Consider the following 20432-nt stretch of genomic DNA (forward strand, 5'->3'; position numbering starts at 1 on the left):
ATTGAAATTCTGTCTTATGAGAGGCTAACATTTCAAATATACCTAACATTTATCTTACCCATCAACAAGTAATCAACAGTAAATGTTTAACTTAAGAGATCTAAAACCATATATGGAGAAAGAAATCCATAAACGAGCTGCTAGCTTCGAGAGATGGAAAAATGAAAAGGCCGCAACACAGAAAAATAATCACAGAAGATGATGTATCCACTGCATTCACACTTACCTTAATACCAAAGGTGAAGACTGTCATGATTATTTTAAATATGAGTGCTAAACACAATTGCCATATAGCTGAATAGACTCCAGTGCCCGCTGGACGGTCAGGAATATCATCTACTATTTTGCTTGCATTCATATCATTTCTGTAGTCACAGAGCGAGGAGGACTCTAACGGCCCACAGTCTGTGAAGAGCTCTTTAATAAGCTCACTAGTGTTTAGCCTCGTATATGGATTAGGAAATGCAATGACTGCTGTTATTGCTGCAACAATGATGACCTCCAGGACAGGGTACTTCCCAAATTTTGTAGATTTGCGTCGACGACACCATGCAATGTTTGCTCGGATGAAAAATGCTCCCCAGAGCCCACCAAATACTCCCAAAAGAATAAAAGGTAGCAGTTCAAATAGGTACCAAGGAGTGTGATATTCCACATAAAAAAGAACTAGGCGGCTGTTACCAAAAGGATTGATGGACCTTAAAACAAACGCAGCTACTAAAGCAGCAAAAAATGATCTCCATAAAGTTTTCAGTGGGAAATAGTAACTGACCTGCAAAAAGTAGTACATGAGATTTATTAGTAAGTCAATGAAAAAAAAACAAAACTGGAAAGACTTAAAAGATAAAACTACTAAGAAACACCTCTTGGTGAAAAGAATTCAACGTCCCTTGTAGTCAGTTGTAATTATACTTAACTCACTAATAACTAATGTGTACAATTGTGTTTAGTATCTGAAGCATTAAAGGAAATAATGTTTAAAAACTTCATTCAGAGAACTGCCATATCGGTTTTTAATGTGTCCTACGAAATGAGAAAAGCAGCCCAATGATTTTTCTTTTTAGACTGCATTTCTAGAGTGAAAAACTGGTGTATCTCTCTACGTGAACTGCAGTTATTAACTGACTCAGCTGAACGCCAACAACGTCGACATTCATCTAAAGTAAATAAATAAATAAATAAATAACATTTGCCAGTAACTGAACTCAATTTCAAAATGCAAAATTAAATTCACTTTCAGGTTTGAGCCCACAGCTTAAAGGAGTCTGAGATTTTTGATACTATAAGAGATTTCTAAGTATCCTTCCTTTAGTGCCGCCTCTTCACATACCTCCTCCAGACTGAAAAGGACTCCACCAATTGGGGCACCAAAGGCTACAGACACTCCTGCTGCTGAGGCAGCTGACAATACCTGGAAAAGAACCATGGTGAAGGTTTTTTTGCACTCTGTGGTGCATTTTAAAATGAAGAACAGAATGCAGTAGAGTTATTAACTCTTTCCCAGGAGAACTTTGTTCATCAGGTCAGAGACACTCCACTGTCCTCACAATTTGAGATTATTGTCAAAATACAGAGTCAAGAAGTGAGAATGTAAGGAAAAATCAAATGGTTTTGTATGAGGTCAGAGAAAGGCAGAAACACCTTTCCAATGTGGAAATTATTTGCCTTGGAGAACATCAGGGATAATACATTGTTTTTAACACAACAAAGAACTATAAATAATCCAAGTCTAAACACAAGAACAAATATAATCTTTTAACAAACCAGTATTGTGGCATCTTTTACTAAGCACAAGAATAATAAGTACCTTCTAAAAACAATTTCACAAGAACTTACCTCTCGTTTTTTAGCTTCATTTGTGCTGTACTTTGGAAAGAGGTAGGAAAAAATATTCCCACAGCAGCAGGCAACATGTACCAAGGGACCTTCTTTTCCTAAACTCAAACCTGATGCTACAGCCAAGACTAAAGTGATGGTTTTTATCATCAAAGTCCACTTCCCCAGGTAACCTCTGATGATGAAGCCACTCAAAATAGTTTTTATCTGAAAGAAAACAGAATTTGTACTATATTCTACTTTCTTTGGTAAATAATTACTTAGTAGTAATTTTAGACGAGTAACTGTCACATCTTACAATATGTATTGTCAGATAGCCACACTGGTTGCCAGAGGATTTCCATTCATGAATAACTGTAAAACATAAGTGATAGCATACCTACGATAAACATAGCCCCTCTACTCAGCTCTCATGAGACTCCACCTGGAGTATTCTGTCCAGTTGTGGAGCCCCCAACACATGAAGGACATGGAGCTGTTGAAATGGGACCAGAGGAGCCATGAAGATGATCAGAGGGCTGGAACACCTCTGCTTTTATAAAGGCATGTAGTGACAAGTCAAGAGGAAATGGTTTTAAACTGAAAGAGGGCAGATTTAGACTAGATATTAGTAAGAAATTCTTTACTGTGAGGGTAGTGGGACACTGGAACAGGTTGCCCTGGAAGCATTCAAGGCCAGGCTGGATGGGGCAGTGAGCAACCTGGTCTAGTGGGAGGTGTCCCTGCCTATAGCAGGTGGGGTGGAACTAGATAATCTTAAATGTCCCTTCCAACCCAAACCATCCTATGATTCTATACAGAAAATAACATCTACTAAAACAAAGCACAGTACATGTATAAACAGGATCTACACAAAACAATGGCCATCTGTTTCTTGAAACTGAAGGTTAGCTAAATTTGGAGACTGATTTTGGATGAAATCTTATGTAGAATAATAGAACAGAATTACTCCAGGTTTACATAAAGGCAAGAATTGTCCCTCATTTTTCCACGGTACAAATACATGAAGAAATATTTACAGACTGATGGGAAGAGTGAGATAGTACAAAATTTTCTTCTGTCCCCCCAACTCTCACCACATTCTGAGCATAACTGCAGAGAGCAAATGTAGAAAGAATGAGTTTCCAGGGTTATTAAACGAGTTTCCTTGTTAGCTGATGGTCTCACTGTGCGTGCTATTTTAGAAGGCTAGAGTGCAGTAAAATATCAGTTGCTGTCTCTTAGGATCCATATTCTATTAATGAACCACCATTCTCTTATACAGCAAGGCATGGATTAGAGAGGTGGAGGAAAGCCTATCAACTCAATACCTGAATTTTCAGAGCTCCTTTTTCAGCATCAGTTAGCAAAATCACTTTGTTGAAATTTTAATACTGGGTGAATTTCACAGGGGCAACCCTCTTGACTCCTCTTCTGGTCCTGTAGTGCAGCAGGAATTTCCACATTTATATGAAACATCTATAGTGTAATTATTAATTAAAGCTCACCTCAGGTATCCCCGAGCCACAGGCATATGGAGCAAACACCTTCACCAGACAAACCGCTAAGAAGGCAAAGCTCAAAGCCCAGAAAATGTACATTATGTAGTTCATTATGTATGAACCTGGACCCTAAAGGCAAAAAGAAAAACCCAAATATGTAAGAATACAACTCTGGCATAGGAAAAACATCACCACTTAAAACAACAGAAAAGTACTCTTCTTGTAAGCACACTTGTATGTACACATTTCAAACAATAGTAATTATTACCAAGCCACCAGAATCTTAGTTTTGTCTGGAAAGCACAGCATAGACTCGATTATGTGAGTTACAAAGTGTCATAACACTTCATATTATAAACAGAATTAAACATTTTAATAGCTATTAGATGTTAAGATTTACTGAATACCAAGAAAGTCTTCTATATTAAGAAATGGTTTAGAAAGAAATATAAAAGCAATACTCATTGTTATCTAAAGAAGCTGAATTTCTTTTAGTTTTTTGCTTTGTATGATTGTTCCCATGTTATTAACAGCTCTATACTCTCCTTATAACTTCCTTATATCTGCAACAGTCAGTCCTCTTGCAGTGTATAAAACACACATTTATAAGAGTACAACTAATTAGTCAATTAAAATGCTGAAAACTGAACCCAATCCCCAATTTATTACCCTAGCTATTCTTTTCTGTATTCAGTAGAGCTGCTGAGCAACAATTCCACAGAACAAATATATACTTACTTCTGCTTGCCCAATTATTAGTTCTGCCCAAGTCTTCCACTGTGGACACTTATCTCTCTCTTCAAATGTGGTCTCATTTGAACCCCAGCAACACTGTTCATGGTTAAACCACAAAGCACTAAGGCAAATGCCTTCCTTTAAGTCAGTCATCCAGTCAGCAGCAATGTCAATTAATCCTGCCAGCGCCCCTGTTGCAGAAACAGTTGACATTAATTTACATAAACTGAAATTAGACAAAAAAAATGAAGAAAGAAAAGTTTAAAAAGTCACTGAGAGCAGGCTGGCCAGGCCCACACTCAGGTAATTTCTAGAGATCTCCAAGGAGATCATTCCATAGTCTCTACAGGGTGACCTATTATCACTGCTCCATGACCTGCACAGTAAAAAAGTACTTTCCCTTGATCCAGTAGGTTCTCTTCTGTTCCACTTTGTACCTATCACCACTCATCCAGTCATCGAGCACAACTGAAAAGGGTCAGGATCCACCTTTTTTGCACTCTCCCTTTAAGTATTTACAGACATTAATGAACCTCTTCTCCAGGCTGAACAGGCCAGCTCTCTCAGTCCCTCTTCACAGGAAGAGCGCTCCAGTTCCTTCCCCAACTCTATTGCCCTCTGCTGGACTCCTTCCAGCATGCCTAAGCATCATACTTGGGGCGTCCAGAAAAGAACATAAGTATTTTCCTCTCCCTTCTCCTTTTTTCTCTTCTTTTACCCAAGCTTCTCCAACAGTCCACTACAACAAATGATTTAAGAGTCAGAATAGGACTCTCATAGTTTTTTGACAAAATCCATATTGCACCTTCTGACAAACAACCTGATCAGGCTCCAAAGAACTCCTTCGCTCATAGAGCATAGTTTGTACAGAACAAGATATTTTGAACAAATAATTCTTACCATGCCAACAATAGCTTTAGAACATCATAAGTAAATACCATATAAATATCTCAGGGTGAACATGTAAAATCCTTACTGCAGGTAACAAGCAGTATAGAAGAGTAGTTCTCCAGCTTGAAGTTTAAGAGGGATTCTGTGCAGCAACTGCACCCTGAAAACCTACTAAAGAGCCCTCAAAAGGGTATTGGGTAGGAAATTACTTCTAAGGGTTCATTAAGAAGTATTTAAATAACCTCATTTAAAGGAAAAAACAAAAAACAAAAGGTATTAATCACTACCAGAAATAGCTGTAAGTGTCAGCCCCTGAGCTTACTTGTGTAAAATCACAGAATGGCTTGGGTTGGAAGGGATTTCAAGGATCATCAAGATCCAACCTCCCTGCCGCATGCAGGGCTAACAACCGTCATATCTAGTACTAGACCAGGCTGCCCCCATCCAACCAGGCCTTGAACACCTCCCAGGACAGGGCATCCTCAACCTCTCTGGGCAGCCTGTGTCAGCATCAGTCTAAATTCCAGAAACATTCTTCCCTGATTTACTAATCTATATTTACTAGTTTCCAGAGACTCCCAGTTCGAGATCCTGGGCCAAACAAATTCTAAGACAGTGTTTCAGTAGAGTAGAATTTAAATTAAATCATCTGAAGTACATAAACGTAAGACTTCTCCATGACTGAAATCAAGGCTGTACTACTTAAGACTCACTGGATACATACAAGAGAAAACAACTGAGACTGAAAAAAAAAAAAAAAAGAGGAATGTTCATGGACAGAATTTGATAGCTTTGGTGTGCGGAAGCCCAGTAAAGCTATTTTGATATGCACTGCAGCTTTGGAGAGGGAGGAAGAGAAAAAATGACAAGGCCTAAGCCACACAAAACCACAGCACTTTCTCACCCAAATTAACATAAGCAATTTCCAATAGTTATATACCCTCAGTTTGTATATTCAGAGGTATATAAACATGCTACACACTTTGCATATACATTAATCTATATATGATTGTGAAAGTGATTATGTATATATGTTAAGAAGTAATTATACAATTACCATGCCTTCTTAATAGATGTATCCATGTTCTGCAATTATGATCAAATCTTCCTAGAATTTAATCTAATAATTCTGTTTGAAAACACTTGTTTGGAAAAACTGGACAGAAAGTTTGCAGCCTCTTACTCCTGCACAGTTTGGTCACTCCAAACCACGAGGATGGAAAACGGCACAGCAACACAGTGAGGCCGCAAACTATCAAACAATATTAGCTGTAGAACTCATCCCTAAAATCAATTCAGTGGAAAAAAGGTTTTGTTTCCTATTTGATTAGCAAATCCTCCCTGTAAAATGCTTATACCTGTAAATCAAGATAGCCACTGTTTTCTTTCCCTCATGAAATTACAGTACTAGCCTCAACCAGCTTTTGACAATGTTGACAGATAACACACAGAGTAAAATAAAGGAGTACTTTTTTTTTTTTAATTACCTGATGCCAAGCCAGTTAGCGTGACTACCAGCCATCCTGACCATGCATCATACAAACTTTTTGTCATCTCCCATGCTGATTCTTTCTTCTTACTGTTAATCTGCAGAGAGAAACCATTACGCATAGTGGTGCTTTTTCCCAATAATGTGAGAAAACAAAAACTATAAATATGTTTTTATGATTATCCAGCAGCTTTAGGGTTTTTCATACTGTTAAGGAAGAGAGAAACTATGCACAACAAATGGAGTGAAAAGGAAATAATAATAATAATAATAATAATAATAATAATAATAATAATAATAATAATAATAATAGTAATAATAATAAAGCAGAATACTAGGCAAGGAAACCCAGACAAGAATTACCACCCCTAAAAGAAATGCATTTATTTTCAGCATCTACTCCCCCCCTCAAATCAGCTTTCTGCAGTAGCATGTCTTTCAAAATACATCTTTCCCTCCCTAACATCTCTGATTACATGGCTAGACATTCTCCTGTAATTCAGGGCATACTTATAGATTTCATAGTAGTTCTCTAACTGTAAATCCTGAACTGTCTTGTCCAACTTCTCTGGTCTCAGATGTTAAAATAAGTAACACCTGTGAGACTTTACTTCACATAACCTATTCGCAGATGTGATTTGTCTCACCATGATTTATGAGTCCTATCATTCTGTTCACTTGCACAGATACTAACATACACATCTGTGACATAAACACATTTAGAAATCAAATTATGAAATGGAGAACTCTTTTTACTTTTCAAAAAAAAACATTCTATCACAGTACATATGTTCACAGATCCATTGCCCAAGGATCTTCCATCCCACCCCAAAAAACTACAGACAGTGGAACTGCGGGTGCTTTGCTTTTTGGACTGGTATAAGATTTCTTTTTAAATCATGTCAGACTAAAAACGCCACATTCATCCTACATTTGCTTCCAGAAAGCTAAAAATTGACATCCTCAAACAAAGCAGAATAACTACTGAATGTTGAATGTGAAGAAGTCTCTTTCCTGATTCCTCCCTACAATTATGACTCATTTTTAACTATTCATTTTGATCAGCTAAAAATATTTCAGGAGAGATTTCATCTCCAAATTTATTTTGTTTTTCAGGCAATTTAATGTAGCATTCCAAAAGTTTTGCAGTCAGGCTCCAAACAGTACATTTCCTCCCAAAAGATTATTAAACAAGTCTGTTAAATGACGGATGCTATCTTTTCCAACAGTAATACAGCCAGAGCCCAGATCATAAAAGAACCTGTAGCAGAGAACACTGATGTAGGTGAATGGCCTCAACTTAGAAGTCCTGATAAAGAAATCAAGTTTTGGAATGTAAGAGTGGGAAGGACATTCCCTATACATATCGGGTCTGCCTTCTTTTGTTAAACATATACATGCTAGTAAGTGTTTTAGATATGAGAATTTTCACTTTTCACAGTCCAAACAACCACAGCACTACACAGCAGTAGCACAGATGCACTTGTCCAGCACAGGTATCACCACAAGCACTATCAGCCTACTACAAATTCATCTATGGTGGAAAACAGCCTTAAGTATACAGTAAATGTAAGCAAAAGAATACTGTAATACTGTAGTGGAGGAGGGGACATGGTGAGAAGGGAGGCAGAACATGACTAATCCAACTCAGTTAAATTACTGCCTCCTTTTCAAGTCATAATGCTGTTATCAGTGAATCAGTACTTTATTTATAGTATAGTATGAGGGTCGTTCTATTTGATATCAGTACTTACAATCTGAAGTCTGCATATATTTATAGCCATTACTAACCCAGACCTCAACTCCATCGCCCAAATAAACATGCCTTCCCAGTATTGTTATTGATCTCATGTACCCGTCTATGCCTTTCTCTGTCTTTGCACTTCTCTCGAACCCAGTCAATGGTATGGAAGTCATCGTACGTTCCTACTCCAGGAATTGGTTCATCCAGAAGATCCAGTAAATGTGTTGAACTGTTGATGCTTCCTCCATTTGTCATTGTATAATGAGTTCCTGTGGCAGAGGAAAGACAAAAATTCTGTAATAAACTGGAGTACTCCAATGTTCATGACACGACATATAAAACTACTGTGTAAGTAATTAAGACACATCCTGTAATACATGTATGTTATTTCATTTAGCTGTGTTGTTCTGGGGGGTTATTTTTGTCATTCAACTGTAGGTTAAATTTTCACATTAGCAACTTCATCTTTCATGTTGTTTAAATAGAAATTAATGTATCACAGTCAAATTATTGTTCCACTTTCTGTGCAGACTCCTGAGAAATTTCAGTACAACCAGGTGAAAAAACTGAGTGGCTCTGACACGTTTACCTTGAAATTTATTTCTGGTTATCAACTACTGGAGGAAAAATTGACTAAGAAAACAAAATCAGATAGTAGATGAAGTTCATAGCACCTCAAGTTGCTAGTTATTTCTCAATATTCATACTGTTGTTCACCACTCTCCTGCATGTCTGAATTAAACAAAGTATTATCAACATATCATAAGAATGCTGCTAGAAAGTAAGAGAAAGTCAAGCAAGTACGTTTGTGCTTTTTTTCCTTATTTCAGGTAACTCACAGAACAGACCTCAGTCATAAAAAGTTGGACGTTCTGCAAATAGAAAATGACTTCTACCAATTTATCATCCTAATTCCTCTGCAGCCAGCTTACACAGCAAAACCCCCCAGTAGTTATTTCTTACAGTGATCAGACTAAAGAGAGCATGAGGACTGTAAAGAATTTTTCGTTCCTCCAAAAAGGAGCAAAAAGTTGTTGCTTTTTTAAGCTTACATATGTCAGCAATTCTGCAAGATTTTCATATATTTTGAGTTCCTGTAGTATGTTTACAGTCTCCAAGCATAATTTTCTTCTGTATACCTGTCTGATCATAGCATAGCCATCATTCCCCCACTCTGAGATCAAAGATCGAACCTGGAAACTGTTTCCAAAGGCTACCAATGCCAACTTCACCAGCCCCAGCCCTAACCAACAACTGCCAATGAAGATTTATTAAGAGATAAAGTACACTTTTTTTCCCTTTAAACTTGTGATGTCTGAGCTTTAGCAACAACCATGCTATAGCAACACTGTATTGTAGTCATGCCTAAACGTATGCCTCCAACATCTATTGCTCAAGAGCTCTTGCTTAGGCCTCCTATATAACACAGTGTTTATCTGGATGATTCCTTAGTGGTGAAAGACAAGAAAATTCTAATAAAAAGTCCTTCTAAGATCAAATGCAATCTCTAAAATTTTTAAGATACAAAAAACTGTTTTGTTTTGCACTGACAACCCTACTACATTGCTTCTATACAAACAAGCTCAATGTTCTATAAAAATGTGAGTTTACTTAATTTATATTTAATGTTAATGAGTGCAAATGCAGAAGACTCCTCAACAGAGCCAACATCTCTCATGCTAGCCTAGCTGACATTTCCCTCATATTGTTTTTCCCTCCATTCTAAGCCATGTTAAATTCTTTGTCATCTCTCCACCATAACCTTAAAGTCTCTTCCCAAAGCTGCAGCTGGTATCTCTTACAGCAGATATGAAGAAGCATTACCTGTGCTTCAGTTAAAAGCTTAACAACAAGAAAAAGATCAGATTTACAAATGGAGGTAAATGTGATAAATGTGCTCTAGGATAAGGAATTCTATTCTCTTGCTATTTCCAATTTTGGTAACTAGGAAAGAAGTCTTATATCCACACCAGACTCCTCAAAAGGGTAGGAGGATCTACTGGATGAGACCAGCAAAGTCATACTGCAATGATTAGTTTAGCCCTCAAATTTTGAGAAATTAAACAACAACAACTAGGAGGCATATTAAAAGTATTATTTTTACATGAAATTAACCTTTCACAAAGCAAGTGGACATACATTACAATTCAGCTGCAGCTTAATTATTAATCTGTAACATTTCACTGAAATCAAGCAGTTTCCAGAACCTCGGTGAGCACAGTAGAACAAAAGACTGCCTTTGCCCTACAGCATTGTTTTATGTCCTGCTATATATGAAACAGTATCAGGCTATAGAGAGCACAGCCTTGTGTCATGTAAGGCAAAGGGCAGCTGAGGGCTGGAAAAACTCAAACAGCAAAGGCTGACTTGACATTGCCATGGTTTTATAACTTTTGGTTCCTGACGTTCCACATCATAACATCATGTAGTGCACTGGGAGTTAAAGTGTTAATGCTCCAGTTCCAGGTACCTGTCCAGAAGAGAAGAACTACATTCCCCAGGGGCTTTGCGGTCAGAGAGGAGATAGAGCTCCTGGCAAGGTCACCTGATCGGGCTTTTCTCTTCATCACTCTTCTCCATCACCTCTCCTCGCTGCTGCCTATCCTGACTGCGCACATCACTTCAGTATTACTGTAAGGCCTACAGCTTTCAGATACTCTCTCATTATATTTGATTTATTAGCTTAAGTTCAAATTATACTATAGTGTGTTATCTTGCATTCTGATACCATATTCAGTAAATTAGTTTGTTTCTCCTCAGATCATTGCTGCTGTTTTAAATTATTTTGGGGTCCCCTGTTTCCCTTTCCTGGAGGTGCGGATTGTGTGAAATCCCTCCACCCCACTAGTCACAGAACCAGGATGAACCAGCCCATAAACCATTGACAGACATGTATCACAAGGTGCAGAACCAGATTCCTTTCCAGGGAAACAATCAGGGATAGCACCAGATATTGCACAGACAGTTCTTGAGCAGGATAAGAATTAATGGCTGTTGCCTGGACAAAATAAAAATGCCACTGAAACTGTGCCCATTTCACACTTTGCCAGCATTTGCTAAGTCACAAGATGGGATGTGTGGCACACCAAACACTGGAATACAAATGATTACTGAATAATGGTGAGGAGATGCAGAACTAGGTGTGAAGCTGAAGAGGTGATTTCCCTGAATACAGCACATGAATGAAGCCCATTAGCTATTCTATTGTACCAAATGAGAAACAGACTGCAGTGACACTCTGCACTAGAGTGGGTAGAAAGGCCACTCTGTAGAAGAGCATCAAGAGGAAAACCGAGTAAGAGCTGACAACCAGTACAGAAGGTACAGTCTGACAGTGGTAGGAGTCCAGGTAATATAATGATATATTGCCTAGAAGTATTCCAAAGCAGAAATTAGGGAAATACATCTTCACAAGATTCAACACCTTTCAAATGTCTGCATCCCTTTCTTTCCTTCCTTCTCTAGCACTCCATTCTGTAAGTACAGTTCCTTCCAGCTACGACTATAACAATTTTCATAAGCATAAACACATGCAAAATTTTACCACATCATGCCACCTTCATTATTTTATATTCAATTTAAAGACTGTGCTTAAATCCTTGTCATTCATATGTATTTTTCAACACAACAGTCTGGCCTCCAAGCAGGAAATTATTAATTACCACAGAAGGTAATTAATACCTTGCACAGCCTCAAGCTATAACAACTCCATTTTCCAGTTGCACACACCTAAGCAGCAATTTGGCTATAAAGAAAGTGAAGCCTTTTTTTCCCCCCCCTTCTTATGCATGAGTCTGTTTAAGCTTTTAACTTGCGTGGATGCTTGATGTAGAAAGCAATCCTTGCAGGAACTGATATACATCATACTGTTATCATAATTTCCCTCCAAACATGAACATATATAAAACAGCTGCTGGCTCCAAACACTGATCCAACCTAGATTTGTTTGGCTATTCTCTCCTCACATGCGGCAGGAATAGAAATTACAACATGAATATATTGCTATACTCACACAAGTTGCTTTAGAAGTTATAGCTTTCTCCTTGCCTTTTGTCCCCTTGAAGCAAGGGATCTCCCCTTCCCTACACTCTATACACTTGCCTCACACAAGCTGTTCACAATCTTGACTGACATTCAAACTATGGCAAAGCACATGACTAAAAGCTGATTTCTGTACATTACAAAGCATTTGTCATGTGCTATGTAAAGCACTTTTACCTCCTATAGTAGTGATCCCTCATACTCTGGCAACTTTGCAGATTTTCTTCCAGAGATTTGAAAGCAACACTTGGCAGCATGCAGCTGATGGAAAAATCCTGGATTTTGTTTATTTTTAAAGGAAGATACCTATAAGTTTTGAGCTAATTCATTTAAAAATAAAAAGGCAAGGGCAAATTCCTTTAGAACAGGAGCAAATCATAACTGACTCATTCACTATGACACAGTTCAGAAGTTTACCAGATGTAGCATTTCAGAACACTAATAAATCAAAATGTTAGTGGCTGACAGTCATGCGAGGTGGCATTTCTCATTTCACAGATCTCTCAAAACAAGTGCTCAGTGAAGGAATTCATTAGATCATAAACATCTTCAGGGTGCTACTATCCTTGTCCCTGATATAAAGAACTGAAAAGTCAACAGATCTAGGTTCTTATTTCCTGGGGTTCTCTCCTCTGGGAATGCACCTGGTTCCAGTTTCCACATTACGATTCCCATCAAAAAGTACACACAAAAAATGAGGGATCACATGCTTCAGTTATATAAGTATATTGTTTGGCACAAGAAAGGGGTTTTATGACATGTTTGATGTTCCCAATTCCTGCACAGCTGTTCAAGAATCTTTCCTGACTGTTTTCTTGTGTGCATACATCTTGTATCATAAAAAAAAAAGAGAAGCGGAACATCAATATTTAATACAAATACTGTTTCCTGGGTAATCAAACAGAGCATAATAGATTTTTCTGAGGTTCTGAGCCATGTGCTTATCTGAACAATTACCCAGTATTGTCTATAAAAGAAATCTATACAGATACAGCTTCTACAGAGATCGGAAACTGGACATGAACAGACTCAAGAGAGTGGCTGGTAAGCAAGAGACCAAAACTTTATCATAAATTCTAAGATCCCTTACATATGCCACACAGCATATGATCTACATCTTCTGAGTGCATACCACAAAATACTCAGCTTGGCGCAGTGGTAGAAGTGCCGCTCGCAACACCAGAGGCCCAGGTTCGAATCCCCCCTGTGGCACAAGTGGTAGAAGTGCCGCTCTGCTACACAGAGGCTCGAATCCTGGGGGTTGGACTCGATGATCTCTAAGGTCCCTTCCAACCCGCACAAGACTATTATTTATTATCTACTATTATTTATTAAAGCATTTTCTGAAATGAAACATCTCTCAGGACATAGCAATAAAGCAAGGCTGAGCTAATCTTGTTCACCCCATTTCTACCTCCCACTCTTGGGCATACACTTCCACTCTCACCCCTGGATCAGCTGTCACATCATGAGTCTGCACAGTAAACCAATCTAACACGCTAATGCAACTAAGCAGGCAAAAGCACAATTCTGCCATTAAACGGACCTAGAGTCAAGATACTGTGCTTTCAGCCAAGAACAGAGAGGGAGAGAGAAGAGATGGGGAATGGTAAACAGGCTCACTCTTTTCCACAGCAACAAACTATCAGACCAGTTACACTGAAATACATGAACAGATACTTGGGGTCTTGTTAAATTTTAATTATGTCTTTCTGCTGGAAACAATTCAGAACTCCGATATCAATATTAATTACCCAGCCAGCATACATCAATATCTGTTTCACAGAGATTAAAATCCCCTAAGATGACTGTTTAAAAAGGTTTCAGAACAGTGAAAGCAATAGATAAACACTGTCAACAGATTCAGGTTAGATACAAGGATTTTGATCTTTTACAGTGAGGGTGTTGGGGCACTGGAACAGGCTGCCGAGTGATGTGGTTGATGCCCTGTCCTTGGAGACTTTCAAGGCGAGGCTGGATAAGGTCCTGTGCAGCCTGATGTAGCTGTGCTGTCCCTGTGCATTGCAAGGGAGTTGGACTAGATGGCCTTCAGAGGTCCCTTTCAACACTAGGAGTTCTGTGATTATGAGACCAGTGTCAGAGCAAGTACAGGACCCAATTCCTCCAAGGTGTTTCTCTATAATCTACTTAATGCTAGCACCTACAATAAGAATTCACTAGTTTGCTGCAGCTCACACATCCCTTTCTCCAGAAGATGCACAACTACACAGTACTCTGCTCAGCTGCAGTCCTTCTGGCTGACATCCATGCACCACGTTCCATTTGTGTTACTTTAAGCAGTGTGAAGGGAGGAAAAAATGCACTGCTGTGAGTGAAAATGAAGCTAATCAGTTTACACCAGAGGCTGGAATAAGCCCTCCCTGACATGCCCATACAAACCTGCTGAGTGCTAAAATCAGCAGGGGCTGTATCTTTCCAGAATCCAGATACTAATCCAAGGCTTCGCTTCACCCGTGTGTCCTTGGGCATAAAGTAGCAAGGGGAATGGAGGCAGGGAAGAGTCCTGAGTGCAGTGCTCACCATAAGGATCATTTACACTTATAACAAAGAAGATCTGTATGCACAAGGTACATCTGACTGCCTGAGCTGCTTTCTCTATCCATATTCAGACTTCAAAATAGAAGGCTTTCAGTGAAAGGAGAAAAAAAAAGCAAACAACTGGCAATTTATTTAAATTTGTCAGTAATCACTCAAGAAAAGGCATTAAGCATTTTCCAGGTTAGAAAGTAACTTCAGAATTTCAGAATGAGAAGCACAGTATGCCATGCTGTCAATGTGTTCTGCCCAGACTTCAGTAAGGCTTCTGACACTGTCCCCCACAACATCCTTGTGGAGAAGCCAGCTGGCCATGGTTTGGATGGGCACACACTTCGCTGGGTGAAATACTGGCTGGATGGCCAGGCCCAAAGAGTTGCGGTCAGTGGAGTTAAATCCAGTTGGCTGCCAGTCACAAGCAGTGTCCCCCAGGGCTTGGTACTGGGCCCACTCTTATTTAACATCTTTATTCGTGGTCTTAACGAGGGGATCGAGCACACCCTCAGAAAGTTTGCAGACAACATCAAGTTGGAAAGGAGTGTTGATCTGCCCTTGGGAAAGAAAGGGGAGAAAGGCATTACAGAGGGACCTGGATAGACCAGATCGATAGGCCAAGGTAAGCTATAGGAGTTTCAATAGGTACAAGTGTCAGGTGCTGCATTTTGTTCACAGCAACCCCAGGCAACCCTCCAGGATTGGGGAGGAGTGTCTGGAAAGCTGCCTGATTGAAAGGGACCTTGATGTACTTACTGATGGACGGTCAGCTGAATATGAGCCAGCAGTGAGCCCAGGTGGCCAAGAAGGCCAATGGCATCCTGCCTTGTATCAGGAATGTTGTGGTGAGCAGGACTAGGGAAGTCATCCTGCCCCTGCACTCAGCACTGGTGAGGCTTCACCTCAAGTACTGTGTTCGGTTTTGGGCACCTCAGTACAGAAAGGACATGGAGGTGCTGGAGCAGGTCCAGAGAAGGGCAGCAAAGCCTGTGAAGGGCTGGGAGAATATGCCCTGTGAGGAGAGACTGAAGGAACTGGGGCTGTTTCACCTGGGAAAAGGAGGCTGAGGGGAGATTTATTGCTCTCTTCAATATCTGAAAGGTGCTTACAGCGAGAGCGGGGTTGGTCTCTTCTTACCGGTGACAGGTCAAGGAGAAATGGCTTCAAGCTGCAAAGGGTAAGTTTAGGCTGGGTACTGGGAGAACTTCTTAACAGAAAGGGTTGTTAAGCACTGGAATAGGCTCCCCAGGGAGGTGGTTGAGACACCATCTCTGATTGTGTTTAAAAACTGTTTGGATGTGGTGCTCAGGGACATGATTTAGCAGAGGGTTGTTAGAGTTAGGGTAGTATAGTTAGGTTGTGGTTGGACTCAATCATCTTGAAGGTCTTTTCTAACCTGAGCAATTCTATGATTCTGTGCCAGAGTGTATCATTCACTACCACTGATAATCACTGACCATTAAGTCTTCATAATCAAGTAATACTTTATCCTTTGCATAGTTATAAATTTTTAGCCTCTTTAGACTGATTTCCTAAACTGCATCAAATCACGTGTTTCACCATCTACAAACTGCACTCTGCTTTACAAATGAAATTCATACAAAATGACTATAATATAGCAGCTGAAGGAAAAAAAAAAAATCAGCCAGCAAATCTAATTACGAGGAAAATAGAAAAACTTTGAACAAGACTTAAAGGACAGGGAAAGAAGGGGAAAACAATCCAAAGGCTTTATGAAGTGGTGAGTGATAATCCTCTCCTCACATTCCTTCTGCGAGAAAAGAAAATCTAGTTTAAAAATAGGTCTTTATAAAGTAGGAGCTAAGAAAGTTGTATGGGGGCACCTCAGAGTGAAGCGAAGACTTCTGTAGACCTGGATACAATGCAAGCACACAGGAATCTGAGAAACAGGCAAAAGTGGTAAAATGCTGCTCAATATGTATCACATGATTTAAAAAAATACAAATAACTTCGGCTTTAACTTACGTAGAAGAATCAGTTCTCATTTCTTAGATGCAGGAAAAATAAAAAGGCTTTATTATTACAGATTGCTTTTGCCTTGAATTATACAGAGTGTAGAGCCTGTGTTGTAACAGTGACTTCAAGGTGTGCAAGTGAAGCATTACAGGGAGCCTCATGCTATTAACTTTACTGATTAAAAATGAGATGGGCAGTGCAGGAAAAAGAAAAAAAGCATAAAGATATGTAAATTTATTTACAGCAAACATTACAAAAAGAAAATTACCCAGCATCTAAGTTAACAGAATTAAGACAACCAAAATTTAGATAATCAGATTTCTAAATGCTGCTCCATGTATGTAAGAGCTACTTAGATTTTCCTTTGGAAGGCAAGGACAGGATGCAACAAAACCAAGAATCCCACTAATACGATTATTCCAAGTCAGGGCATGCTGAGGCCCAAGTAGAGCATAATATTGATTTCCTCGTTAGCTTTCTAGACGCTGATACATGGCAAAGGTCTCCCCACTGCTAATAGCAAACTTTGAGCAGTGGGATATTGTGACCCCCACTTTCACGTAGAGATGATTGGATCTTTAGTGTACAACAAATGAAGTACATTGTGAGTCATTTTGTCTGACACAAAAATTACTAAAACTATGTAACTTGGTATGCTGCTCTTCACATGCATATTTTTAATATCTCCTGGCTAGCGGCTCAATTGCAATTTATTAACAGCATAGCATTCCATTTGTTTGGATTAAGGACTTCCATAATCAAAAATGTGCTTAGGTACACATAACAAATTCAAGCAGGTTAACAACCCTCAAGCTTGCTGGAGTTCCAAGTTTTACTATTGACAGCCTGGCTGCTAGGAATGTACTGCTACTGCTCATGTTTCAAACTCTTAAAGGATGGTAAAGCGAACGTCTATTTAGGAAGGGGGAAAAGGGGAAAAATAAAAGGAGATGGAAATATAACGCATCCACGAATGGCTGGAATATAAGCAAGATGTTGATTACTGGGCACTATTAAATGGGAAGAATAACACAAATACACCCAAGGGGAAACAGCTGAGTAACATGATGAAAAAACATATTTATGTAATATATATTACAGTAAGTGGGTTATATTATAAATTCTTCTGAAAATGTGCACATCAGCTAATTCTCATCTATGCAAACCCAAACCAGGTCTGCAAAATGCTTTCTAAGGAGAGAAATAGCACTTTTAACTACCAAAGACGAAACTAGAATGATGTTCCTGCAGTCACATTTCAGTACACAATGGAGGGTAATAAGGTCTAGACTGAGGTGCTCAGTGCTACATGAAGTATCAAGACAGAACAAGTGAATGGGAGTCCAGATACAAAGTATCCAGTAATATACATTGTTGTGTCAGTGTTTTTGCTGTTGTTGTTTTACCCTCTCCCATTTACTACTTGCTCCTTTAGGAAAAGATAAACAACTAATAAACACATATTCTAAGAATCCTCATATTTTATATTTATGGCATATTTTCGCTAAGAAAACAAACAAAAAATTATCTTCCTAATGCAAATCAATGGGTCAGCCATAATAATATGTTGCATTTTACTTCATCAAATGTTAGCAAAGTCTGTTAATTAAATCTTTCAGTCCCTTAGTGAGTTAAACAGTCATTTCATCATGGTTGATGTGCAGCATTGTGAGTGAGCCACTGCAGTCAATTAGTGCAACAAATGCTTTGCTGTTACAAAGCAGTTCTGCAAGACATGAACGTTATGCTGCAGGACTCAAGTATTCACATCCTGACAATATAGGAAAAAATCCCACATGCTTGAACTAGGCTTGTTCTCTCTACGTATCTGTCCATTTTCTCCCAGCTTCTTACTCAATGCTCAGAGAACTACACAAGGAAAAACACTTTGGTAGTGGCCCATTCCAGATTCACAGATTTTATAATATAAAGAGACGTTAAGAACACTTTACGTCTCTGGTTTTATCTGTTGGCATTTTAAGCCTTGCTTAGGCAGCTAAATGACAGTAACAAGAATTACTGTGGTATTATAGAACAGCAGGAAGTACAAGCAAGTTTTAATGAAGTCTGTTGCACAAACTGTAAGAAAATTGATTCTCCAGATCTTATGAGTCACATGCACCTGACAAATTAAGATTTGCAAGAAATTATGGCAACAATGACAATTATGGAGTTCTGTTTGCTATAACAAACAGAAGAGCACCAGTAAGGCTAGTTTTGCAATACTGTATTAAAATATTAGAAGTATAAGCCTTAAGAGAATTCAATGAAACTGCAAAAAGTGACACGTCACAACGGGCAGTTCTCCTGCTGGCACCTAACAACGTCACCAAAACATAAACGCTCAGTCCAGTCCCCAGCTGTTTTCATTACAGAACTTGTTGACTATTTAGAAGCCAGGCACTATTTAGATGCCAGATTACATTTCAACCTTAAACTATAATCTGCAGAGCTTCCAAATGTAATAATGTGTTTTGCAGTTACCTACATTCATTCATCTTCAGTACTCTCAACATGTACAGCCAACTCCTTTTCCTGTCCACATGAAAAACCAAACCAATCAAAACAAATCTAATTAACACCTTGTGAACATTTTGGGAAAAGATCATACTCAATTTCTCAGAAGTGATTCTAAAATTTGATGTCAAAAAATTATCCAGAACCAGCAAGACAGTTATGGTCTGGGCAGAGGATACTGAGTGGTTGTACAAGGCTAAAATCTGCTACTCTAAGAGTACTGTGAACCTTCTCAGAACTTGTTGACAATTCTGAGCATATGCCAGCAAGCAAGGTAAGAACTGTAACAAAGCAACAGCCCATTATCTGATGTACTAAACCACAGAAATACAAGATGCAGTTCAAGTGTGACCTAATTTACATACAGAAATATGAATTTAAAAGGAAAGATATAATGACACATTGAAGTACAGGGAAAACTATTAATCTGTGAGAAACGCATCTTTGTTCTCAGCCTACCTCCTTTCTAACGCCACTGCCAACACACACAAATGTTGATCTCTTCCTGATTTTGGATCAGCTAATTTAAACAAAGCTATAGCAAGAAACGCAATGTTCTCAAACAGAATGGCTTAGCTGTCAAGTCCGACTGAAAAAGGAGCCATCAGAATTTGAAGATGTAACTGTAAGTCATCCTTACTGCAGCCTCTCACCACAACAAAACCAAATATTTAAGAAACGTATTCTGCTTCAAGTGCGCAGTAAGAAACAAAAGGTGAGCTCACAAGAGGATTTCTCTAGGCACTGCTAACACCGGCTTGCTGCTAATCGGCTTTCTGGCCAAGCAACAGCGTGAGGAACACCCACAAGCTCCGTTTCCATAAGAGCTCAGCACCATCAGCTCAACTGACATGCTGCAACCCGCACAGCTTTCTTTTCACGTTATCAGAGACGCCACCGAAGAGTCGAGCCTACAAGCACGTAGGGCAGGGCAATTTCAGAGCCAGACACAAGCGCTGCGTTTCGGCTATCGGAGGGCCCGAGACAGATGAGTCAATGCGCTCACGCTGATATGGCCAGTCGCAGCCACAGCTCCGCTCTGTGCGACGAGATGGCTTCGCTAATCAGCGCACAGAAGGGCCGGAACGAACGGCCGAGGACGGAGCCGTGTCAGCCGGCGCTCGCCAGACCCGAGTACCTCCTCCCGGCAGTAGCGGCCGGCCGCGACCGG

General features: G+C 39.3%; 1 protein-coding gene across 26 annotated transcripts in view; it reads right to left on the minus strand.

Moving 5' to 3' along the window:
- Window positions 1–20432, minus strand: part of CLCN3 (Cl-/H+ antiporter 3) — a 57598-nt gene that overhangs the window by 12842 nt on the left and 24324 nt on the right. For 22 of the 26 annotated variants that reach the window (XR_014945251.1, XM_085544890.1, XM_015860860.3 and 19 more), the window contains 7 exons: window positions 8288–8445; window positions 6431–6530; window positions 4056–4243; window positions 3324–3446; window positions 1837–2043; window positions 1331–1411; window positions 227–772 (listed from right to left, as the gene is read on the minus strand). Coding sequence is in view for 25 of the 26 variants with exons in the window: in XM_085544890.1 (XP_085401016.1) it covers window positions 227–772; window positions 1331–1411; window positions 1837–2043; window positions 3324–3446; window positions 4056–4243; window positions 6431–6530; window positions 8288–8445 (1403 nt within the window). In the remaining variant the exon portion in view is untranslated. The remainder of the gene's footprint in view (window positions 1–226; window positions 773–1330; window positions 1412–1836; window positions 2044–3323; window positions 3447–4055; window positions 4244–6430; window positions 6531–8287; window positions 8446–20432) is intronic. The other 4 variants (XM_085544895.1, XM_085544896.1, XM_015860865.2 and 1 more) reach the window with 2 other exon arrangements.

The sequence above is a fragment of the Coturnix japonica genome, chromosome 4 (genome assembly GCF_054131305.1).
Source record: "Coturnix japonica strain WE chromosome 4, WE-NBRP24, whole genome shotgun sequence".
Lineage (NCBI taxonomy): Eukaryota > Metazoa > Chordata > Aves > Galliformes > Phasianidae > Coturnix > Coturnix japonica.